Source organism: Musa acuminata, chromosome BXJ3-8, assembly GCF_036884655.1.
Source record: "Musa acuminata AAA Group cultivar baxijiao chromosome BXJ3-8, Cavendish_Baxijiao_AAA, whole genome shotgun sequence".
Taxonomy (NCBI): domain Eukaryota; kingdom Viridiplantae; phylum Streptophyta; class Magnoliopsida; order Zingiberales; family Musaceae; genus Musa; species Musa acuminata.
Window position 1 is genome coordinate 49,858,235 of NC_088356.1, and position 26,134 is coordinate 49,884,368.

At 35.5% G+C, this 26,134-nt stretch overlaps 2 protein-coding genes across 7 annotated transcripts; both read left to right on the top strand.

Annotated features, from left to right (window-relative positions):
• Positions 1 to 10,918: 10,918 nt before the first annotated feature.
• LOC135581299 (nuclear transcription factor Y subunit A-3-like) lies at positions 10,919 to 18,021 on the top strand. Of its 4 annotated transcripts, XM_065162596.1 has the most exons (7): positions 10,989 to 11,065; positions 11,142 to 11,405; positions 13,946 to 14,323; positions 15,821 to 15,933; positions 16,056 to 16,127; positions 17,041 to 17,211; positions 17,408 to 18,021. In XM_065162596.1, exons 3-7 carry the CDS (start codon positions 14,005 to 14,007, stop codon positions 17,753 to 17,755), a joined length of 1,023 nt encoding a protein of 340 aa, XP_065018668.1. In that variant the 5' UTR covers positions 10,989 to 11,065; positions 11,142 to 11,405; positions 13,946 to 14,004; the 3' UTR covers positions 17,756 to 18,021. The 4 variants fall into 4 exon arrangements, with proteins under 4 accessions (XP_065018666.1, XP_065018667.1, XP_065018668.1 ...); XM_065162594.1 differs by lacking the exon at positions 11,142 to 11,405 and having other exon boundaries at positions 10,919 to 11,065; XM_065162595.1 differs by lacking the exon at positions 11,142 to 11,405 and having other exon boundaries at positions 10,919 to 11,065; positions 13,950 to 14,323.
• A 464-nt stretch (positions 18,022 to 18,485) lies between these two features.
• Positions 18,486 to 24,204, top strand: LOC103995823 (disease resistance protein RPM1). 3 transcript variants are annotated; one of them, XM_065162365.1, is made up of 4 exons: positions 18,486 to 18,619; positions 19,890 to 22,837; positions 22,936 to 23,226; positions 23,454 to 24,204. In XM_065162365.1, exons 2-4 carry the CDS (start codon positions 19,895 to 19,897, stop codon positions 24,015 to 24,017), a joined length of 3,798 nt encoding a protein of 1,265 aa, XP_065018437.1. In that variant the 5' UTR covers positions 18,486 to 18,619; positions 19,890 to 19,894; the 3' UTR covers positions 24,018 to 24,204. The 3 variants fall into 3 exon arrangements, 2 of the variants coding, with proteins under 2 accessions (XP_065018437.1, XP_065018436.1); XR_010498536.1 differs by having other exon boundaries at positions 18,521 to 18,619; positions 19,887 to 22,837; positions 22,936 to 23,375; positions 23,454 to 23,594; XM_065162364.1 differs by having other exon boundaries at positions 18,521 to 18,619; positions 19,887 to 22,837.
• The last annotated feature ends 1,930 nt before the right edge of the window (positions 24,205 to 26,134 follow it).

Consider the following 26,134-nt stretch of genomic DNA (forward strand, 5'->3'; position numbering starts at 1 on the left):
GTTTTCTGTATTAAAGTTTTTCATATAACAGTAGCATATAATAGTTTTTATGTTTACAATTGGTATTACAGCTATATTTTAAAATCAAATACTTTACATCATAAAAGTATTTTAAATCTATTTTATATTTAGATTTATTTGTTAGCACCCTCGCTTGTGAAAAGATATTATCCGATTTTGATTTACGATGTCGAACGATTTGTTTGTATTGTCAATTTATTTTCTATCTAGTCCATTCTATCATCTGCTTATGGGCGATGTGAGGTTTTCGATATTTTATTGATAGACCACTATCGATGATATGTTGTCGACGATAGTATGATTGAGAGCAACAACCTTTGGTGGTCATCAAACTAGTCACGAGCAATGATTACATATGTAGTAGAAGCACTGCGGGGTGCGACAGCCTTATGGTGGTTAACCTACCTTAGTCGCAAGCGGTTGCAACAGTATCATCGTATGCGACAACTACAATAGCTTTGTTGCTTATGGCGGCTTCATCGTTATGGCATTTGTAAGTTGCGGGCAGTGTCAATTGGATGTCGAAGGTCAACGATTGCCCAAACGGAAGCATGGGCACAACCACACTCCTAACAACCCTCACCCCGATAGTCAGGCAGCGTATGGGCATGGCAGCACAACACTTCACGATGATCGGAGGGATTGTCGATCAATTGTATAAGAATAGTCACCGCCTAGAGCGACAACTGCATGCCTCACACAGCAATCAAGTAAGAATTAGGTTTTTAAAAACGATAATTTTACACCTTAAAAATAAATAAAATTCTAATATATATCCTTAAAATCAAATATTCATTAATGCCCTTTAGAAATAAAATTGTTTTAGTATATATCCTAAAAAAATTATAGTTTTACCCTTCAAAAATTATTATTTTTTTACTTATATCCTCAATTATAAAATTATGATTGTTACGATAAATTTGATCATAATTCTGATTCTTTTGCTAGATTATTAGAAAAATAATATATTTATGCTCAATATGTTGTACTATACGTGCCAATTATTAGAAAAATAATATATTTATGCTCAATTATTTATGCTAAATATGCTCAATAATAGATTGTTGAAAGATAAATTGTACTCTTATGAATATGATTAAAAGTATGATAGATTGTTCTTTTATACTAATATGAAGAGAAGCTCTAAGGATGACTATATATATATATATATATATATATATATATATATATATATATATATATATATATATATATATATATATATATATATATATTCAATAGGTTCCTAGTCAATTCTATCAACTTTTTGGAATTATAAACTCATAAAAAATCTAACTTAAGACATTTACATATTTATAATTATATCAAAGAGATTAGAGTTAGCAATTCACATTAAAAAAATTTGGATTCAAGGAGTATTTTTGCATATTTTATTATTTATTTAGAAATTTTTAAAATGATACAAATTTCTAAACAAAATAATGAATTAGTATAAGTGAAAATCTCAAATTTTAATCTTGATATTAAGGATATAAAGGTTGATGCTCATCTATATTTTATCATACTATCGATTGTGATTATTTTATAAGTGCATTAACACAAATATCAATATTATGTACAAGTTCACCGTTGTTATTTTATTATTCACCTTTATTAAAATGAAAAATAATAATCTCTTGAATATGATTATTTATTAATTTAATAAATAATTTAATAAAGATGAATAACAAAATAACAACGGTGAACTTCTACATAATATTGATATTTGTGTTAATGAACTTATAAAATAATCACAATCGATAGTTTTGTGAATGTCTCAAAAGGAAAGAAATCCTATAATTTTTGTTGATTATATAATATATCTACATGAATTAAATTATGATATAGGAATAAAAAATGATCCCTCGTTGATTTCATAAGTTATGGAAAGTAACAATTCTAAAAAATAGTACGATACAATAAAAGAAGAGTTGAAATTAATGGACCAGAATAATGTTTGAGAACTCATCGAATTATCCAATAATAATAAAAGAGTCTATTACATAAACATTACTCGAAAGGTAATATTAAATAATATAAAAATCAAACTTTGGTTAAAGATTTTACTCATAAAGAATGTATCAATCATAACAAGATATTTTTTTTAGTTTTTAAAATGTATTCATGAAGAATCATCATAATATTATTGACTCATTATGGTTTTAAGTTATATCATATAGATATAAAAATAAATTTTCTAAATGATGATATAGATTCATATGGATTAACCTAAATAACTCGTAAAGAAAATAAAAAAAATAAAATTTATTATGAAAATTTAAAAAATCTATTTATGACCATAAATAAGCTTTTATATGATAGTGTATAAAGTTTTTTTTTATATCATTGCTCCCTTCGTATTTAAGAAAATATTATTGATCAATATTTATATCTAAAATTAGAATGAAAGATTATATGTAAAATTAGGTCAGCTTGAAATAGTGATATTTTCAAATGCGATTTATTTCTATAAATTGCTTTGATAATAAAAAGTCCACTTTATATTTTATATTTATTAGTTAAAGAGATAATTAAAAAAAATATATTAAATAATGTATTGTTATATTATAAATAATAAAAGTTGATTTTATAGTATACTTTGATATTGTGAAATTTTATCTTAGCCCCTGAAGATATTTTGTGACATATCATAATAGTTTTTTAATCTAAGAATATCAATTACTCTAATAGTTCTATGTATTATAGTACGAAGTACTTAATGGTTAGAGAAAAAAATTTTAGAAATGATTGATGTTAACTGAAAACTTAAATTTTTTTGTATTAATTATTGATTCATTCGCTTAGGACTCATAACTTAAAGTATTTAAATGAACATGTTCTTATGATTGAGCTTGTGAGCAACCCATAAAAGATATAATGATACATGTTTGAGTAAATATTATAATTAATATCATATTTATGTAATTAAAGTTATTTTTTTAATGTAATATGTACATACATATTATGGTTTAATGTGTATAATAAGATTATTTTGATAAGATAAATTTTAGGGGTCATTTTGGACTACATTAAGAAGGACTAATAATATTATGATACGTAGAAGAAAATATGACATTAATAATATATAACCGTCATAAGCCACATTGGTAGTTAGACTTAATATAATATTATGTTTGTTTAACTTATTGACTTGTTATATAAAATTTATATGTACGTGTAAAATATTTTTTAAAAGTTCTAGAATATAATTAAGTAAAATTATTTTTAAATAACCTTTATCTTATTTGTTTTGATTTTGAATTTCTTTTATGAAAAATGTTAGATTATATAACTTTATCTAATTAGGTAACATATATTATAGACATAATTGGATTTTGAGTACGGTTATTAACTAATATAAAAGAAGTTCAATTATAATAGAATTCCTTAAGAGATAATCTTGATAAGAGAGACTCTCATAATTATTTATTATAGACTCTTTGCTCTCACCTATAAAATGATAGGATCTTTTAGGGATAAAATAACTAATCATTGTGAGTCTACAGATCTTCTTTTATTTCCTCTTAGTCCCTAGTTCATCGTTTATAGTAGTCTGTAAAGAATAAAAATAGAAAATAAGGCGAGTATAGTTCTCTTTATAGATTGATATTGTTATAGTCTTCGGATCTGACGATAATATACTTGCTAATCAATTAAAAACTTTTTGAATGACATCATATATTTAATCTATTATTATAGATCAAATAAAGATTTAATAAAATTATTTAGATAATATTGAAATGGATGCATTGTATATCAAATATATTATTATTTAATTTTAAATTTTTATATTTAAATTTTTTTATGAATTTTATGTTTACAATAATCCTTTGTAATTATTGCAACATGTCGAACTAAATGACAAACATACTGAGTCTTATCAGTTGACCCTTAAAAAAAAAAAGGAAAAGAAAGCAACCATGTGAGGAAAAAATAAATGCATTGTTTCCTGAAAGTCAACTGGCGGCAGAGAGGAATGATGCTTGCTTTTCTAGGTGATCACCATATCCACAACATATTGCATTCTGTATGTTAAGATCTTTCTCATGTATACCACTTTTAAGTTCAATAGGGAATGATAGAGCAACCTCAATCTCACTCATGTATACCACTTTTAAGTTCAATATGAACTGGAAATGAAAATAAAAGAAAAGTAGGAGGACAAGTTTAAAGTAATTGGAACTTTTACTCTTTTCAGACAATTGCTTTGAGAAACATGTCCAGCAGAAAAGATTCCTGAAGCTTGGCAGCAGTCTAGGCTATATCCTATGGATCTTTCTTTCCTCAAGTCTCCTTTGTGGGCATTCATGGTTATGGAGATACAGAGCTGAGCCTTTGTAAAGCATAACTCGGACGGTCCTCAAACAGCCTGTCTTAGCTCCTCTGTATAGGTTGCACCCTTCATCCATTTGTTCAGCTCTGCTGCATCTGTTCTCCAATCTGTGTTTCCTAGGTTTATGTGTCACCCTGTACTTTCTCCATTTGCCTCATCTAATTACTTCTGAAATGAATGCTAGAGAGAGAGAGAGAGAGAGAGAGAGAGATTGTCTTCCAATAACTGTGCTTGGAACAAGCCTACTTTGTTATGCAATTATTTGTGCATGTCAATGCCACTTAGTGGTCCTACATATCTTTTCTAAGTGGACATGCAAGCCCTAAACATTCTGGAAAATGGTATACTACAATCACCACCTCCATGTGTGCGAAGGCCCTACAAAGGTGAAGCGGAACATTTCTCAAAGATCCATCAATGGTTGAGTGAAGTTATCTTTCTGGATCTTGCCTTGACAAGCCTAGGTCTTGACTCCATGGGGTTGCTGCGAGAGGTGTTTTGAGATAAAAGACTTTGCAAGTGGAGCCACTTTTTTAAGGTGTAATTGTATCTGTGAATAGAACTGATTGCCATCACTCTCTCTCTCTCTCTCTCTCTCTAATTCTTTGGACTTTGAACTGTTAAGCTTCTTCTCAACTTGCTGTGACAGATGGACTGCCACATGCATGAAGAAGAGTGACCATCTCCCTTCTGCTAATTCAGATCTCAGTCATTTACCGGTTAATGAAGTGACAACATTCCAACAACCAATCTCAGATTAAGCAACTTTGGATTCATCAACTTCATCAACCCTACAAAAAGCTTTCTTGCAGTTAAGAACACATGAAGTCAAGCTTGATATCATTTCTTACTATTGTTAAATTACATCGTTTTAGATTATCTTAATGGAAGGGACTCTCCTGATTACTTATTCTAAATCTTCTATTTGCTTATAAAAGGACATAACTTCATAGGGATTTAATAACTCATTATTAAAAGATTATATATCTTCTTTTATTTTTTTAGCCCTTAATCCATTGTTCAATCTTATGAACGATAGAAAGAGTGAAAAAGATGAGTTTAGTTCTCATCGCATATCGATATCGCTATAATTTTTAGATTCGACGATGATGTGCTTGCAGATTAGATAAAGACATTCTAAATGATATTAAAATATATATATCATATATTTAATCTATTATTATTTGATTTTAATTTTCTATATTAAAGTTTTTTATATAATAGTAGCATATCACAGTTATATTTTGAAATCAAATACTTTACATTATAAAAGTATTTTAAATATATTTTTGTATTTAGATTTATTTGTTAGCACTGAAAAGATATTATAAAATAATATCTCATAATATTGATATTATTTTATCACAATCGATATTTGTGTTAATGAACTTATAAAATAATCACAATCGATAGTTTTGTGAATGTTTCAAAAGGAAAGAAATTCTACAATTTTTGTTGATTATATAATATATCTACATGAATTAAATTATGATATAGGAATAAAAAATGGTCCCTCGTTGTTTTCATAAGTTATGGAAAATAACAATTCTAAAAAATAGTACGATGCAATAAAAGAAGAGTTGAAATTAATGGACCAGAATAATATTTAAGAACTCATCAAATTATCCAATAATAATAAAAGAGTATGTTACATAAACATGACTCAAAAGGTAATATTAAATAATATAAAAATCAAACTTTGGTTAAAGATTTTATTCATAAAGAATGTATCAATCATAATAAGATATTTATTTTAGTTTTTAAAATGCATTCATGAAGAATCATCGTAATATTATTGACTCATTATGGTTTTAAGTTATATCATATAGATATAAAAATAAATTTTCTAAATGAGGATATAGATTCATATGGATTAACCTAAATAACTCGTAAAGAAAATAAAAAAAAATAAAATTTATTATGCAAATTTAAAAAAATCTATTTATGACCATAAATAAGCTTTTATATGATAGTATATAAAGTTTTTTTTATATCATTGCTTCCTTCATATTTAAGAAAATATTATTGATCAATATTTATATCTAAAATTAGCATGAAAGATTATATGTAAAATTAGGTCACCTTGAAATAGTGATATTTTCAAATGCGATTTATTTCTATAAATTGCTTTGATAAAAAAAATCCACTTTATATTTTATATTTATTAGTTAAAGATATAATTTAAAAAAACTATATTAAATAATATATTATTATATTATAAATAATAAAAATTAATTTTATAGTATACTTTGATATTGTGAAATTTTATCTTAGTCCCTGAAGATATTTTGTGACATATCATAATAGTTTTTTAATCTAAGAATATCAATTACTCTAATAGTTCTATGTATTATAGTACGAAGTACTTAATGGTTAGAGAAAAAATTTTTAGAAATGATTGATGTTAACTGAAAACTTAAATTTTATTGTATTAATTGTTGATTCATTCACTTAGGACTCATAACCTAAAGTATTTAAATGAACATATTCTTATGATTGAACTTGTGAGCAACCCATAAAAAATATAACGATACATGTTTGAGTAAATATTATAATTAATATCATATTTATGTAATTAAAGTTATTTATTTATTTTATGTAATATGTACATACATATTATGGTTTAATGTGTATAATAGGATTATTTTGATAAGATAAATTTTAGGGGTCATTTTGGACTACATTAAGAAGGACTAATAATATTATGATACGTAGAAGAAAATATGACATTAATGATATATAACCGTCATAAACCACATTGGTAGTTAGACTTAATATAATATTATGTTTGTTTAATTTATTGACTTGTTATATAAAATTTATATGCATGTGTAAAATATTTTTTTAAAAGTTCTAGAATATAATTAAGTAAAATTATTTTTAAATAACCTTTGTCTTATTTGTTTTGATTTTGAATTTCTTTTATGAAAAATATTAGATTATATAACCCTATCTAATTAGGTAACATATATTATAGACATGATTGGATTTTGAGTACGATTATTAACTAATATAAAGGAAGTCCAATTATAATAGAATTTCTTAGGAGATAATCTTGATGGGAGAGACTCTCCTAATTATTTATTATAGACTCTTTGCTCTCATCTATAAAATGATAGGATCTCTTAGGGATAAAATAACCAATCATCGTGAGTCTACATATCTTCTTTTATTTCCTCTTAATTCCTAGGTCATCGTTCATAATAGTTTGCAAAGAATAAAAAGAGAAAATAAGGCAAGTATAATTCTTCTTGTATATCGATATTGTTATAGCCTTCTGATCTGACAATAATATACTTGCTAATCAATTAAAAATTTTTTGAATGACATCATATATTTAATCTATCATTATAGATCAAATAAATATTTAATATTTTTTTTTAGATAATATTGAAACGTATGCATTGTATATCAAATCTATTATTATTTAATTTTAATTTTTTATATTAAATTTTTTTTATGAATTTTATGTTTACAATAATCCTTTGTAATTATTGCAACATGTCGAACTAAATGACAAAAATATGAGTCTTATCAGTTGACCCTTAAAAAAAAAAAGGAAAAGAAAGCAACCACGTGAGGAAAAAATAAAGTGAAAGTCAATTGTTGGCAGAGAGGAATGATGCTTTTCTAGGTGATCACCATATCCACAACATATTGCATTCTGTATGTTAAGATCTTTCTCATGTATACCACTTTTAAGTTCAATAGGGAATGATAGAGCAACCTCAATCTCACTCTGGGTTGGGTGAAACTTATACTACTTCTAAGATCATGAATGATATAAGCTTCTACATGATTTCTCGTACTCAAATTAAGCACTTGCTGTCATTTCTTAGAAATATCCTTAGCTATAAAAACTTACAGATAAATTGACACCCAAGAAAAACTCAAGTTCAATATGAACTGGAAATGAAAATAAAAGAAAAGTAGGAGGACAAGTTTAAAGTTATTGGAACTTTTACTCTTTTCAGACAATTGCTTTGAGAAACATGTCCAGCAGAAAAGATTCCTGAAGCTTGGCAGCAGTCTAGGCTATATCCTATGGATCTTTCTTTCCTCGAGTCTCCTTTGTGGGCATTCATGGTTATGGAGATACAGAGCTGAGCCTTTGTAAAGCATAACTCGGACGGTCCTCAAACAGCCTGTCTTAGCTCCTCTGTATAGGTTGCACCCTTCATCCATTTGTTCAGCTCTGCTGCATCTGTTCTCCAATCTGTGTTTCCTAGGTTTATGTGTCACCCTGTACTTTCTCCATTTGCCTCATCTAATTACTTCTGAAATGAATGCTAGAGAGAGAGAGAGAGAGAGAGAGAGAGAGAGAGATTGTCTTCCAATAACTGTGCTTGGAACAAGCCTACTTTGTTATGCAATTATTTGTGCATGTCAATGCCACTTAGTGGTCCTACATATCTTTTCTAAGTGGACATGCAAGCCCTAAACATTCTGGAAAATGGTATACTACAATCATCACCTCCATGTGTGAGAAGGCCCTACGAAGGTGAAGCGGAACATTTCTCAAAGATCCATCAATGGTTGAGTGAAGTTATCTTTCTGGATCTTGCCTTGACAAGCCTAGGTCTTGACTCCATGGGGTTGCTGCCAGAGGTGAAAGGCTAACCTAATCTCTACCACATTTAGAGTGGTAGAAATAAGTAGGGCAATTAAGTCTTGGAACCTTGAGGAGTTGTTGGGAATCGCAAGTGTCCATCAAAGAGAAGAGAAGGAGAGGACAAGCACAGTAACCTTTCCAACAGACCATATTAATACTTCCTACTTTGTAGTTGATGCATTTGATGGTGCATTCAAATGCTCATCCCTATAAGCTGTCCTATATGTTTAAATTAATTGACTTCAATGGTTACATTTCAATCCCAAGCTTAATCTAATTATAGATTAAGCAGTATATTTTCATTGCAACTTGGGCCACAGACACTTTGTTAACAGACAAACAGATAGATTCATTCACTTTTTGGTTGGAGAATATGAATTGATCTAAATATGGTCACGATTCTTTGTCCAATCACTTTCGATGAACGCTTGCATAACTCTATGACCTTCTTGTTTGAATGTTCAAGCTACAAGTGGACATTACACGTGAAGCATATTAATATTACCAATGTACATAGCGGGAAACAAGGATGTCTCGATCTGGCGCATGGAATGGTTAAAGATGGTTTAGGATGTGCTTGACTTGATCACAGATGAACAAAGAATGAATTAGATAAAGAGTTCATGATCGATCAGAAACTATTAGTTGATTGGTCTCGATCAACAGCTAAATGTCTTCTTCATCAATCAATGACCGATGGACCAGTTAGGTCATGAAAACCTAATACGACAGGATGAATATATAATGTAGATTGCATCACTCGTTTACACTATACGTTTGTTTATTTGGGGAAGAAGAAGAAGGAGGAGGTTGTGTCCACGTTCTTATTATTATGGTTTCACCTTGTCGAGGTGAGTACCTAAGATACATAAATAGGGAATCATGTCCCATCCATCAATGCATATTTCATGTCTTTCGAGTCATCGCTTTCTTGAATTCTATGAGAACTACTATTTCCAGTTTGTGGACATGGGAGTAGATTTACCTGTGAGTATAGTACATGAGGACCTTTTGTCTCCTTTCATGTCTCATCAAAATAATTCTACTCAAACCAGCCAGCCATCCTCTTCTTCTTTCTCACCAGTCAAATTAGCTCTGTTTCATGAGTTCGATGAACCAGCAAAAAAACTGCAGCAGTTGTTTGTCAAAATCTTTAATTAGTATGTCTAAGCTGAGAAATGATAACCCAACACAATAATAGTTTGATCAAGAACTAGCCAAGTTTTTGGGTTTAAATGACTTTGTGTCGTAAATAGGTTCAAGGATTATGTTCAATATATATATATATATATATATATATGTGGGTGTGTGTGTGTATAATAGATGGGTTGGAGTCACATTTAATATTTGACCGTAATCATTGATATTTAAGCACATAATGAGAGTTCAACACATGCAAGCTATTGTCGGTCACATTAATATTACACCTCAAGGTGGTGGGTGAGGCACGTGTTAGCTGTGGTTGTACACGCGCCATCCACCCATGAACACGTGACAAAACATACAAAATCTAGGGAGGAAAAAGAGGGGAATCTAAGATGCCAACTCCCGTGATCTACCAATTACACCACGGGATAAATTCTTGGATCCAATGATTTTACTTGTCGGGTGAGCATGGGAGGAAGGGGTTGTTGGTGTGGGTCGAGACAAGCCAGGCAAACAGTGGGCATGAGTCATCGGCAAAGGCTACATGTGGCTGCTTTGGAGCAAAGCGGGAGTGCCACCGATGAGAATAGCACCAACTTCGTGGGTAATTAGCCAAGAACATGGTGACATTGGATGGTAATAATTTATCATGAGACAGAAAGCGAGAGAGAGAGAGAGAGAGAGAGAGAGAGAGACAAGGAGGGGGCGGCTAAGTGTGTTTGGTGACGGAAGTGGAGTGAGAGTTATTTATCTCTTTACTGTTTCTAAGGATAAAGGAAGATGTTTTTTTGTGTGTAGTTGGCAAGTGAAAGCTTTGCAAACTATTTTTTTAATGCGAGGGTGGTAGGGGAGGGGGAGAGGGAGAGGGAGAGGGAGAGAGAGAAAGAAAGCAGGAAAGTAAAGGGAGAGGTAGAGGGAGGGCTCAAGAAAGGGAACATGTTCCCTTCCTGAAGGTTTTGCTCTTAACCCATTGACTTTTTTCTGATTTTTCATTTTATTCTTATCATCATTTTTTGATCCTTCTCTCAGGTGCACCCTGACTTGAACTGTTGCTTGTTGGATGAATTTTTTGTGAATCTTGAGGTTCTGTTCTTGATTTTGTCTGGGTCCTGCTTTTGGATTTGGTTTGGGATGTCTGTGGGAAGAGGTTTTCTACTGTGGGGATAGTTGAAGAAGGCTTTGGTTTTCTCGGTTTCTCTGCTGCAGGAAAGAGATTGGTTTACTGATACCTGTTGGGTTTGAGGGTGCATGTCATTGGGTTGCGGAGTTTATGTTTGGGAGGTGATTGTGGTGGTAATTTTCTTGGTTTTCTGATGGTATTTGTTCTTTGGAATTGCTGATTGCTTGGTTTCTTTTTCTTTTCTTGTTAGATGGAGATTAGTTTTCCTAAACCGATTGGGTTTGTGGGTGCATGTCATTTGGTTGCGGGTTCTTGGATGAGAGGTGACTGTGGTGGGGATTTTTAGTCTTCTCATGGTGTTTCTTCAAGAATTGTTGATTCCTTCGTTTCTTGGTGTCATTTGTGTGACCTATATAGAAATGAAATATCTATATTTGTTGCATGGATGCACATGAATTTTTTTTTTCTTTTATTTTTGTAAAATAATGATTTTTTAGTGAAATGTCTTGTATACTACGAAGGCACACTACTAAAGATACTTCAATCGCATTATATAGAAATGAAATATCCATTTTGTTATAGCTGACTGATACTGTATACCTTAGAACATGTGATCACAATTGCCTTTTTGGAGATCAATATCCTTTTACCTGTGGATGGAAACTGGTTTCTACCTGGGAAGAGCCATTGCAGCTTGTTGGGCAAATTGGGAGAAACAAATGCAGTTAGTGTTCCTTTCAGGGTAGAATGATCTATTCACCAAGTATTGAGCAAGCCGCACAATTTTTAATTTTTCCACATAATTCAGGCTGTAAAACTCAGCCTGTTGGGGAGTACTGAATCCAGAGAACAGCAAGTACTCCCCATGAAAAACTTGCACAACTGCTCGATTCAGAACCATTCTGTTCTCTGTGTAATCCAGAGAAAAACAAGTTTTTCCACATACTTGAAATGTTGATGGTTTGGGAGTTCTTTTCTGAAAAAAGCAAGTCTCCTATATTACACGACAATGTTGGTTGATCTGCTTCAAATTCATTTTTCTGACACTTTTAAAGTGATGTAGTGTAGTGGGTTTAGTTTTTGGCAAAGGATTAATCTTTCATGCTCAACTGCTTGGGAAAAAATGGAAATTCTTTGGTGATATGAGTTTACTGATTCTAGTAACTTTTTTTTCGTATTATGTAAAACTCGTATAACAAAGTTATGTTTGGCAGAGGGAAATTACACTTTGGGAGGGCTATAAACATGAGCATTTCTGGTACTTTTAGCTTTTGAAATTTTCTGAAGGATACTCCAAAGCTATTATAATCTCAGGTTCAGGTCGATACCGAAAGAGATTTAAATTAACCTTTGGCAACAAGATTCATGGTTACCAAATTGGCCACCAGGATGCCTATTGATTTGTATGAATAATCTTGCCTACAAAGTACATATCAAAATGCAGAATGTTAAAGATAAAAGAAGACTTCTTTTCATCTATTTTGTGCCATTCTAGCCATATTTTGGGTGCTAAGTTTTTTATTCTGAGATGCAAATACTGCAAATAGTTGGATATCTTGCCTTTAATTATAGGTCATGTATTAGGTCCTTTGCAGATGAACCTGGTGAACCATGGGTTTTCTCTAATGAACATGGTGATCTTATGGATCTAATTCACCATAACCCTTTCTCCCCTGCTCTGCCTGTATCTTCTTTGAGTTTCACCTCTCTATGTGTGGGTGTGTGTAAAATCACTGAAATGCCAATCATATTCACTTTTTATGTATGATTTATGTTATGCAGATCAGTTTGATTCACAAAGTAAAATCTTAAATATTAAAGTGATTTGATACTAAAGCCATATAAGTCCAGTTTGGCACAAAAAAAGGTGAAATGATTTTCATCCAGAATCTATAACAACAATAGCAACAAAGTCCCAACTATTTGGGGTCGGCTACTTGGATCTTTTGCTGCTATTGAGATCTTTTTATCCAGAATCTGATAGAAACAAATTCTTTTGTGGGTTCTGCACTGGACCCTATTGGCTAAATACCAAAGTTAGCCAGAATGTGAAAGGTAACAGAATTAAAGGTCTCTGTAGACACAAAGAAGATCTTGCTACCTACTGGATTCTGTTATCCATTCAAGCTGAACTTGCATTCGTAGATCACTATGTAGATTCTTGGGGATGGAGATGCACAAAATTGCTTGGTGTTCTAGTAATTTGGTTGTTTTAACATAGGATGGCAGAGAATTACATCCACCCAAAACTACTTTGCTGGATTCAACTTTAGTAGACATCAACCTTTAAATATCCACCACTTTCTGACTTGTAAGCTGTGCCAAGATGGGATACAGTGCATGATGATCATTGTCGTCCATGCCTTCTACCATCAAATATTAGTGTTCTTTGTAACTGTCTGTCAACTTGAAGTCAATCATGTGAATATGGATTCTTTACACAGATTTGAACAAATATATGAACTTTGTAGTTAATCAAATATCGTGGTTGCAGCTGATGTCAGTAATCCTGAACAACTTGCTAACGTTGTTCAGCAATCTTGCAAATTATGTTTATAGCCGCCAATAGCTTGTTATATGCTTTTTCTCTTTTTTTGAAAATCATTATGAGTAAATTGTCGGAGTTATTTAAATGGTCTATGTCTTGATTTCAGATGCTCCTAACTTTCTTTCAACACAGTGATATTGATAATTGTTTTTTTCTATGTACTAGCTAGATTTTACAACTACCAAGAAATTACACTTGCTCCAGAACTAGCCTGGTATTGGGATATGCATCTTGATGCAAGATATTCTGAAATGCAAGACATTGGCATGAGAGGTTCACAGAATAGACCCTATTCAAAATCTACTTGTGTGAACAATCCTACTTGGTGGAATTCAAATAGTGCAACTATTCCGGAGTCCTCATATTCCAAGAACTTGAATATGAACATGGACTTCTTGGGGAAAGATGGTAACAAGGTAAAGCTATTGAACCATTCGGTATCTGAACATGACTCATCAACTCAGTCCACTGGTCAATCTCATCAAGAAATATCAGGAACAAGTGAAGACAATGTTCATGAGCAACATATTTCAGTACAATCTGGTATAGGCAAACTAATATGAAATGCTCTTTTACTAAGCCTTTTGGATTTTGTGTTCTTAGATGTAGTGAATATTATCTTCTATCTGCTTATGTTTGAGTTGATATTTCATTTTTGTTGCTGCATAATGTCACTTTAGAAAGTTGTTTGTTATGGCTTGACCACATTGTTCTGTTATCAGTAATCAATATTAAACTTGATGATTGCCTTAATCTGGAAAATTAACTTAAAATGAATAAAAATACATTGTGAGCTTGACCTTCTATCTACACCAAAGACTTGTATACTTATTCTGCTAGATATACCGAGTGCTTGCCTGATTGCTCATGTTTCTTTCTTTTCTTGTTGCAAATCTGTACTCAATTGCCACTGGTTCCTCTGGTTGTCTTCCATATTTAGAGCCTAGATGGGGAGCTTGATAGTTGCCAGATACACAGGTCTATTTGAGCTTTATTATGTCCATGAGATTAAAAGCTTGATAGTTGCCCTACACAAAGGGCTTGTTGAAAGGTTTAGTTAACCATAATCTGTACACAGTGTAACTATTGTCTTAATTGGTGAATGTTTTAATTTCTTATAAAAAATGTTCTCTTCCAGTTGGATATGTATCTGTTTATACAGTTTAAAATGGAGTAAATTGTTAAATTTAAACCGCTGAATTCTCCTGTGAAGTCAATTTTCAAATGCAACACGAGGATTCTTAAGAAAATTCTGTATGTCGGAAGCATGTACCTTATCACAGACATTTCTTTGCAGTTTGTTCTTTTTATCCAAGTGTTGGATATTTATGTATAAGATTATGATTTATCGAAGTGTTGGAAATTTACCTGTACCGGTCCCTAGGTGGATCGGTAGGGGTCTGATACATACTGGTGCACCGAAACATGGTATGCTGGTATACGGATCAGCATCGAGAAGGGGGGAAAGAAGAGGAGAAGGTCAAGGAGAATGGGGAAAGAAGAGAAGGAGAAGATTAAGAAGGGGAAGAGGAGGAGGAAAAAGTATTGGGGCAGTGGGTGGGCGATGGTGGCAGTAGCAAGCATGGGTGAGAGAGAGAGAGAGAGAGAGAGAGAGAGGACCAGACCCTGGAACCGGACTGGACCAGACGAAAAGCCATGGTCTGCATGCTAGTTAAAACTCGGACTAGGAAACACTGTTTGGTGGTTATTGGTCCAGGCAAAATTTGATACCAATGTTTGTTTCTACTTTCTCCTTTTTATCATAGAAAATTGGGCATCATGAAGTCCTAAAACATTTTACTTCGATGTTTTTTGCATACTTGTAGATGTCAATGGTACAAAATGTACCATGCGCATGTTAATAGTTCCTTCAATTTTTGCAATGTAATTTTCTTGTGTCTAGGTTGCTTTGCATGCCTGTATAATTTATAAAGATCTGTATATAAAATCTTGGTTTCAGAGTTCCCTTTTCTTTATGCAAGTACGTTCTAGCTCTTCCACATTATCTTACCTTCTTACACAGTTGCTCTCCTTTGTTAGGTATCGATAGTACACTCACAAAGTCAGCCAAGGATCATCTGAAGCCAGTCATATCTCTTGGGGCATCAGATGCTGCCCTTGCACCTCCAAAATGGGACTACAGCCAGTCCTTTGTAAGTTCGCATTGGTATTTTTGGAGCTGTTAAATGATTTGTTTATATGGAACACCCTGTATCATCAAATTCATTTAACTAATTTGCTTCTGACATTAGGGCTTCTGGATTTCTTGTTGCAGGCTCCTGTTCCATACCCTTATGCTGACCCATATTATGGTGGTATCTTTGCTGTGTGCGGACCACATGCTGTGGTAAGTGTATCAAACATATTTTTTTTTGCTAATTTTCTCTGGCTTTCAATTGGACATACATGTGGTTGCTCCACCATTTTTAAGTAGGGCTGGACTATGCTATGGTTTCTATCTGTTGGTATATGCATTAAAGATTTCACTTTCATTCTGGTCCATGGAGTGTTTTTTTTTTTTGTTTCAATACTTTCGGCTAGAGTTTTTAGACTTTGATGGAGAGAAAAAACATAGGAAGAACAAATCAACAATGAAAAACTTTTGCACATCATTCGGGTAGCTTTTGTGTCTTTGTAGCAGTCTTAATTTTCATTCGTTTGCTATTAATCAGCAAGTCGGGTATCTTTGCTGTAAGCAGACCACATGCTGTGGTAAGTGTATCAAACACATTTTGTTTTGCTAATTTTCTCTGGCTTTCAATTGGACATACATGTGGTTGCTCCACCATTTTCAAGTAGGGCTGGACTATACTATGGTTTCTATCTGTTGGTATATGCATTAAAGGTTTCACCTTCATTCTGGTCCATGGAGTGTTTTTTTTTTTGTTTCAATACTTTCAGCTAGAACTTTAAGACTTTGATGGAGAGAAAAAACATAGGAAGAACAAATCAACAATGACAAGCTTTTGCACATCAGTCACATAGCAGTCTTAATTTTCATTCGTTTGCTATCAATCAGCGAGTCCAATCTTGATTTTGCACATTGGCCAATGGCAAACATAGGAAGAATTTCGATCGGCAAGTGCATACGATATAGTTGCGACTAACAATTAGGAAAATACAACATGCAACAATATACATCATAGGAATTATAGGATCCCGTGCACATTACTAGTGTCGACCTGTAGCGTAAAAGATAAATTTTCATTGATTTGCTATCTTCATTTTCTTCATATGGCACGGTGCTACTCTACCCGCAGATTCAACCACAAATGACGGGAATAGCATCCCCTGCTCGAGTTCCACTGCCGCTTCAACCTGCAGCGGAAGAACCCATTTATGTCAATGCAAAACAATATAATGCAATACTTCGAAGGAGGCAGCTGCGTGCAAAGTTGGAGGCTCAAAACAAACTCATCAAAAATAGAAAGGTATACGCTTCTGTAAGGACATAAGTCGTTATTTTTTGTTTAAATATTTCTTCTGTTTCGTTACGCGAGTAAGAAAAAGAGAATTAATTGCATTGCCAAAATTAACATAGACCTGATTTTGCATATATGCACAACTAACAACTAACTCTGAAATGCTATCAATAGGAACAACTAACTTATGCCTGTATCTTTTCAGCCATATCTTCATGAGTCACGCCATCTTCACGCAATGAAGAGGGCAAGGGGATCCGGTGGACGATTCCTCAACACAAAGCAGCTCCAGCAACAACAGCAGACGCAGGCTTCTGCCATGTCAGGCCGTAAGCAGCTCACCGGTTCAGAGCTCCGCCCCATTGGTTTGGCTGCCACTTTGATCGACTCCGACACCGCAACTGTCTCTACAAACAGAAGCATGTTAGCGCAACGGGATCGCTTGGGCTTCCCCTTGCCCAATCTCCTCCATTCAAGCATGGGAACAAGCAATCAAGGTGGCAGCAGCATGATGAGCAGTAATTCGGAGCTCCAAGTCCCACCCATGCGGTAAAACTTGGGGAGCCAACCGAGAGTGAGGAGATTGTATCTCGCTGTGTCTCATGGTGGTTCCCCGGCAATTCATCCTTGGCTTTTGGCATCTCATCCGAAATGCTTCATTTGATATGGTACTAAACTCTAGTTTGGTAACTCAGAAACTCATCAGTGTTAACCAGTACAGAGCTTATCGTACTCGTCCTTTAATTTGTACCAAGTAAAGAGATAGCAAGTGTGACTCAGAGACCTCCTTCTCAAACAAATGCATGGATTCCATCTCCATCCTGTTTACTAATTAATGCATGAATTCTCTGAATCTGATAAGACATGCTGTCGATACATGGCAAGCCAAGGCATTATATTCCCGAAATGATTTGATGTGATTGTTACTCTTCCGATCGGACTTCAAACAGCCATATCATTTGTCATTTGTATGATTAATTTACATATGAATACGGTGTTAACAAAATTGTGCATTTACTCTATTCCACACATACGAGACCGAGTTTTGTTTGGTAATGGCGATCGATCCGCAAAGCACGCTCTCGCGCGCGGGTCGATGAATCACATGGCTTGCACTCATCCGCAGACCACTACAGTATAATACTTAATGAATGCCGAGATCCATGGCTTGTATTGGTCGACGCAGAAACCAAAACAATAATTGTGAGTTGGGGACGGATGCCGACGTCTTCAATGCTCGTATTCATTGACTTGACTCAACAAAAGGATATTATAAGATATTCCATAGCTTTCGTTTGGCCAAATAATATATATGCTTCACAAATGGCAGTGCGTCTTTGTATAAGAAAGCCAGGATCGAGGAAGGAGAGTCATCTGGTTCATCATCGGAGCTAGCGAGAGGCTCATCTTCTCTCAGGTACTGTTCTTTCTCTCATGCGGATTTCTTCATCAATGGGCTGAGTTATTCACTGTTTCAGTCAATGAATGTTATGCTGATTGATTTGAGCAAGACAACAAGCCATTATCTTGCACTTGGATTCACATCTGGATCTCGTTACTCCATTTTTGGAACTTGGAATCTTTCCATTTATCTTGTAACTTTCCCTGAGAATAGTGCATCTCTGGTGCTGAAGGAGGGGTCGAGTTCATCTGAGATCCTTCCTCTCCCATCTCTTCCTCCACTTTTAATCTATACAACTGCGTCTTTCCCTTTGTCTTCTATAGGAACCCTATGCCTGGAATTATTTCTACTTTTAATCTTCCTTTTCTTCATCAGTAGGAACCCCATGAGTAGTCATATGATCTTTATTATTTTGGATCTGAGTGAATGTGCAACTAAGAAATGTTTTCAGTGTTCGACGAGTAATAGATGGAAACTTTATTTTAAATATGTATCGATTTAAATTTTATTTGGTAAAATTATATTTCAAAAATATATTGAATATTTTTGATAAATTTATCATTATAATATTCTTGATATATATATATATATATATATATATATATATATATATATTATTTAAATTAATATATATATATATATATATATATATATATATATATATATATATATGTATGTAATCTTATTAAAAAACCGTATGGCTCCATGACAATCTTATAATTTTAAATAAAATTATATGATATTTTCAAAATTTATAAAATGCTAATATTATCCTAAATTAATATAAGTACTCGAGTATTTCTAATCGAGGCTCGATGTGATTTAAGAAAATATTAAATATTAATTCATATTTGAAATGTATATTCGATTTTCAAATACATTTATACAAGTTTATGTTGTTTATTTTTTATTAGTTTTATATTTATATTTTTAATATATATATATATATATTAATAATTATATTTTTCATTGTACTATTATTTGAGAACATCATTATTTAATATTTTTGAAATTTTAAAATAATTTATTATATTTTGCATATTCAAAATTTTATACTACTTATGATTACGTAATCTTAATTTCGAATTATTTTAAACTTGCATCTTATTACGTTGGAAAGACGTCAAAAGTCAACATTGGACAATAACTTGAGCCAATTAGGTGACAAGGATAATTATATTTTTACTCCATAGCAGAAATTAATGAGATTATATCCATCAACACCAAAAGTAGAAATTAGTTTTCTGTTTGACTAATTTTGACTGCATGACTCTGTGGACAGAAGCCAACATGGAGTCTTTTCTCATCCTCGTTGCCGAAAAGATTGCCGTGGCCATGGCCGGCGAAGCTATACAGGCAGCTATGGGCTTCAATTTAGGAGCCGAAGAATCGCTGAAGACGGAAGTTAAGGAGACGATCAGACGGATCAGAAGCGAGTTCGAGCACATGCAAATATTTTTAAGCTCCGTGGACATGCAGAAGTATAACACCACCATTGAGCCATGGCTGAAACGAGCGAGGGAGATAGCAGATTCCATGGAAGACGTGATCGACGAGTACTTGCATATTACCGTAGAGCGGTCACAGGGTGGACTCAGATCCTTTTTTAATCAAGCTGTGAGAAGTCACAAAAAGAGTAGCGCCTGGAATCTCATAGCTAATCGGCTGAAAGTTATAGAAGCTGGCCTATCCCATCTCGAAGCCATGAAGGATCGCTATGACATCAGGAAGAATGAGTCCGAAGTAGATGATGATGACGCCGAAGGCGAGAATGCAAACGGCCTTGTCGGAAGAGTGTTCAATTCGTCGAGATCAAACCCTGTCAGGGAAGAAGACGACAATATTTACAGAGAACAAAGGAAAATTTTGTTTCAGCTGCTAACAGATGAAACGTCTACACGCACGGTGATATCGGTTTGGGGCATGGGGGGTGTAGGTAAGACCACCATGGTTGACAAAGTTTACGGGAACCAGGAGATCGAGAATCGCTTCGACTGCAAAATCTGGGTCACCGTTTCCAAGTCTTGTCGAATCGAACATTCGATGCGAAGAATTCTCAAGGAACTGCTGGACGCAGATCAATCGGATCATGATAGTAATGGGTCGTCGGACCTTAATCGTTTACAGGAGGACGTTTGCAGCATTCTACAGGAGAAGAGGTACTTGCTGATTCTCGATGATGTGTGGAGCGGAGAGTTGTCTTCCTATGTGCAACGTGCTCTTCCCGATAACAATCGTGGAAGCAGAATAGTGATCACGACACGGCTAAACGAGGTAGCTTCGACATCAGAAGAGAGGCACCGGTTGAAGCTTCGGAAAATTGAAGATGAAGGCCAAGCGTTCGATCTGTTCTGTCGAGAGGTATTCTGGCATGCCGACGACAGGCGTTGCCCCAAACACTTGGAGACGGTGGGGAGAAATATTGTCAGGAAGTGCCAAGGCCTGCCACTGGCCATCGTGGCCGTAGCCAGACTCATGTCACTGAAAGGGACGACCGAGGCGGAATGGCAACGCGTTTACAAAAAGCTCAGCTGGGAGTTCGCTAACAATCCAAGCTTGGACAACCTGAAGCATGTTCTGAATCTGAGCTACGACGATCTACCGAGTTATCTGAAGAACTGCTTCTTGTACTGCAGCGTCTTCCCCGACTACAAGATCAAGAGGAAGAAGTTAATAAGGCTTTGGATCGCCGAAAGTTTCGTCCAGGACAGGGAAACACAGACGGTGGAGGAAGTGGCGGAGGAATTCCTGGAGGAACTCGTCCATCGGTCCATGCTTCACGGTGTACAGAGGAATAGCTTCGGAAGGGTGAGGAGATGTGGGATGCACGGATTGATGCGTGAATTGACTCTGCCCACAGCCCGGAAAGAAAATTTTAGCATGGTGTGGAAAGAGTCGGAATCATCGGGAGGGTTGGGGTGCGAAGCACGTCGGTTGTCGGTGCACGACTACGCCGCCAACAGCGCCTTGTTCCACATGGATTTCTCTCGCATTCGTTCCTTACTTGTGTTCAAGCATGACTCCTCCCTGACCACCTTGCTGAAGACGGTGTCACGTAATGCTAGATACTTGAGGGTTGTGGATCTGGAAAGCGCAGACATGGACAAGGTTCCTGATGTGTTCATGGACCTAATCAACCTGCACTATCTGGGGCTAAGGAAGACGAAGGTTAAACGCCTTCCCGACTCCATCGGAAGGCTCCGCAATCTGCAGACCTTGGATCTCCGCTACACTAAAATAGAGAAGCTGCCCAAGGGGATAAGCCAGTTGAGGAAGCTGCGATACCTGCTGGCTCTCAGGTTGAACGACAGAAGCCGTCGATCTTTCGAATTCGTCAGCCATGTCAAGGCTCCGGGCGGCTTAGGCCTGCAGAATCTTACGAGCTTACAACACCTGGACATCGCCGCCGACGAGGAGTCGTCGATGAGGCAACTCGGCTACTTGACCCAACTCAAGGTGCTCATCGTATCCAAAGTCAAAGGCGTGCACTGCCCGCTTCTGAGCGCCTCAGTGTCGCACATGACTTCCCTCTATAAGTTGAGCATCACGGCCTACGACGAGAAGGAGGTGCTTCAGTTGCAAGACTTGGGCCACTGCTTCCAAAACCTGCAGAAGCTCCATGTGCAGGGAACGGTGGTGGGACCGGTGGTGGTTCAGGAGCAACGCTGTGCGGGGATGCGGAGGGGAAGAGAGGGTGGGGTCGTGGCAGGCGGTGGCCTGCACGTCCATGACTCCCCATTGCTGCCTCCCTCCTTCCGTTCCCTGGGAGAAAGGCTTCGGGAGCTGTGCTTGGGCTGGAGCGGCCTGAAAGAAGATCCACTCCCGGCACTCTGCCACCTCCATAACCTTTCGGTGCTTTTCCTGCGGCAGGCATACCACGGCTTGCAACTACGCTTCAAGGAAGGCTGGTTCCCGAATCTGCAAGAGCTTCATCTGCTTCATTTACCATACGTCAACAGGATGGTGATAGAGAAAGGGTCAATGAAGAGCCTTCGTTTGCTTCAAATGGAAGGCCTGTCGGAGTTGATGCTGCTTCCCAAAGGCATCGAGCATCTGACGTCCCTGCACAAGCTCTACTTATCGGAGTGCAACAATTTCTTCCTCTACGCAATCCAAGAAGACCAGAGAAAGCGAGTAGACCACATCCCAAACATTTGGCACGCCTACCTCGCTGACGGTAAGAAGATCATTGAAATCCTGAGCAGGCCCACGAATCGTGCACCTCGTCCGCAGGTACTTCACTCCCAACTCCAATCCTGCTTACCCTTATATACATACACGTACATATATATCTACATACATGCGACACGGATTTACATGATGACTTGCAGGAGGAGGAGGAGGAGGATCGGAAGTCTGTGCCACCGTATCCATTTCCAACCCCCAGCGAAACAGGGACGGACGAGAATGTTTATTCGTACTTACCTCCAATCGAGACGAGGTCAGAGATGAATGACAGGGGGACATCTAATTCATTTCCATCCCCCCGCAAAGAGAAGAAGACAAACTGGCCTACCATTTCGGAGCATCCTTCGCTCTCCGGTGAACAACCGGAATTCGTGCCCGTAGTGGATGACAGTTCACAGGCGAGTGACTTTGAAGAGGAAGAGCAAAATAATAAGGTAGGCTTTACTAGAAGAAGAAGATTTTGATTCGTTATATTTACATCACCGAACACTACTACTACTACAACTACAACAACAACCACAACAACGATCTTTAACTTATTTATGCCAACGGTTTACAACCGCGGTCACAACTGTACCTGCCGGTAAGAACTGTGGGTAACAGCTATGCATATATACCTTTTTTCTTTTTTGAGTAATATTAAACATGTCATGACTCACAGGCTGATGATGGTGATGATGATGATAAATTTGTGCCGTCGTTTCCAACCCAAAGCGAAATGGAGATACGTGACAAGGTTGATTCACATTTAGATCAATCCAAGACAAAGATGGAGATCACCCAAAGCGAAACAGAGATATGCGACGACAAGGTTGATTCGCATTTGGATCAATCCAAGACAAAGATGGAGGTCACCCAAAGCGAAACAGAGATACGCGACGACAAGGTTGATTCTCATTTAGACCGATCCAAGACAAAGATGGAGGTCACCCAAAGCGAAACAGAGATACGCGACGACAAGGTTGATTCTCATTTAGACCGATCCGAGGCAAAGATGGAGATGACTCAAAGCGAAATAGATATATGCGACGACAAGGTTGATTCACATTTGGATCAATCCGAGGCAAAGATGGAGGTGACTGAAAGGAGGACATCTGATTCGGATACAAAACCCCCAGAAAAGATGATGACAAACTTACCTACCATATCGGAGGAGGCTGATGAAGAAGCCGAATTAGTGCCTACTGTGGATGGCAAGACAGTGAATGCAAGTGATGGAGAGTAGGATCAAACTAATGACCTAAGTCATGCTAGAAGAAGGTATCATCATATGTTGTTGTCTTCATAGCTCCAAAGATGAAGTCTTGAAAGTTGTTTTGCTTGAAATAGTCAGCTAGTTAGTAGTGTATCAATCTTGTGATGGTGTTGGATTGATGATATTTTTATCTTATTTAATGTTAGAATTGGTACAATTTAGTGTGGTATGACAAAATAAACTAAGGGGTGACTTTACTTTTAAAAAATATTTGAAAAATATTAATTATAAATATAAAAAATGATCTTCTATTAAATTTCAGAATGATAATAATGACGAGATAATAGAAGAAAAAAAAATATAACTATCAAACTCCCAACATGAAAATCTTTTACCTCTACACATCTCTCATGTGAAAAATAAAATCATTATTCATTGGAAACACTATTTATATAGTATTTGATTTGTTAATAATCCATTCTCCAATTACTTGAACTACAATATTTTCACCTCTTTATATAGACCTTAGATATAAGACTTAAAATAAAAATATAGAAATGAAAAAAATATAATTTCATCAAATCAAGTATATGATGAAATTTTGATCGATAAACATTCATATACATTTTTAAGATTTCCAATCAAGATTTCTAATCCTTAATCAAGATTGAATGTATTTATTTTTTATTTGCTTTCTTGTCTTCTCGCTAAACATATATTATCAAGTGAGACCCTATGAAGAATATCTATTAACTAATTAAATTTATTCAAATAAGAGATAAATTAAATTGGTTCTGCATCATATAATTGAAATATGAATCGGTCTTAATGATAAAACATCTTGACTAAATTAAAAGTTCAAATACTAAATCTACTGTATGATAAGTAGTAACTAATTTTTTTTATAATAAAAGATTAGAAAAAACTATGAGGCTCCGTCGATATTTAAGTCAATAAGAGACTCGAGATAAAATTTTTAAAAAATAATTTAAATTTGTATAATAGGCTCATATTTATATATTTGCTAAATAATGAATATATAGAATAATACTTTTTTTCCTCAAACTCATGCTAACTTAGGCTCCACACGTTGACATCTCATCGGCCAAATATATTGACCTTATGATCGATCTTACTCGAACGAGTTGCTATCAACCCTATGCCCGAATGAACCCAACCAGCCAATCCAATTCGGCCCAACATGTATGTGTTTCGATCTTTTATTTGGATGATCCATGAGTTCAGCTATGTCAAAACCAACATTTCCTCTGACCATTCTTCATCGATGAAGACCGGAGAAGCTCTCTTTTCCTGGTTAGACCCTGGAGAATGGATTCTTCTATATGGAAGAAGCTCTACGCATGCACTCACGTAGCTTGCGCTGAAGCCACGGGAAGAAAGGAATGGTATGTATGCTACCAGCACGAGGCCAAAACAGCGGCTGCAGTCGACCGAATCATGTCTTCCTTCCTCGAACTGCACTAGTCTTCAACCACATGGCGTACGAAACCCGCTTCAAATTAACCTTTGATTCCCGAACATATGCCATATGCTTCCTCATCTTCCATAGTGCGCGGTGGTGCCTGCGTTCCCACTTTCTTTTGCTTGTTCAACACCCACCTTACCTTCTTAGCAAAGCATGAGAGCTCCGAACGCAACCAGTTGTGATGTGTGAACAGCTCTCTTGTGTTGGTGTTGGGGAATTAATATGATGATGGAAGTCACAAGGCATAGAAAAGTCTGAAACTTGAAGCCATTGCCATCCAAACTTGCAACCATGGGGCGTCACTGTGTGTGTGTGAAAACCAGCTCCTGATCTCCCTAAAAGAAGGCTGGTTTTGGTGCATCCCAACGTGTATCAGACAATTGATCTTTTGGAAAAAGAATATGTTGTTAGCGGAGAGAGATGAACGAGACATGCAATTGTGCTTCTTTGCCCGAGTCCATGAGTTGGTGTTGGCACATCACCAAAACCATCATGGTTTTCCTGAGGAGCTTTGCAAAGCCAGGAGGACCCATCACTCACAACCTGCTTGCATGACCCACACATTTGCCAGTACCATTCTCATCCACCACAACAAAGTGCAAGGACGGTCTGGTCGGTGCACGAAGCATTCATCGTTGCCACATTATTGAAACACCAAAAC

Bases quoted from the DNA above. Each gene is read 5' to 3' on its own strand.
- LOC135581299 (XM_065162594.1), top strand. From the start codon at position 14,005: ATGCATCTTGATGCAAGATATTCTGAAATGCAAGACATTGGCATGAGA. The intron at 14,324-15,820 runs GTATAGGCAAAC...CTCCTTTGTTAG, and splicing joins ACATATTTCAGTACAATCTG to GTATCGATAGTACACTCACA. The intron at 16,128-17,040 runs GTAAGTGTATCA...CTCTACCCGCAG, and splicing joins TGTGCGGACCACATGCTGTG to ATTCAACCACAAATGACGGG.
- LOC103995823 (XM_065162365.1), top strand. From the start codon at position 19,895: ATGGAGTCTTTTCTCATCCTCGTTGCCGAAAAGATTGCCGTGGCCATG. The intron at 22,838-22,935 runs GTACTTCACTCC...GATGACTTGCAG, and splicing joins ATCGTGCACCTCGTCCGCAG to GAGGAGGAGGAGGAGGATCG. The intron at 23,227-23,453 runs GTAGGCTTTACT...CATGACTCACAG, and splicing joins AGGAAGAGCAAAATAATAAG to GCTGATGATGGTGATGATGA.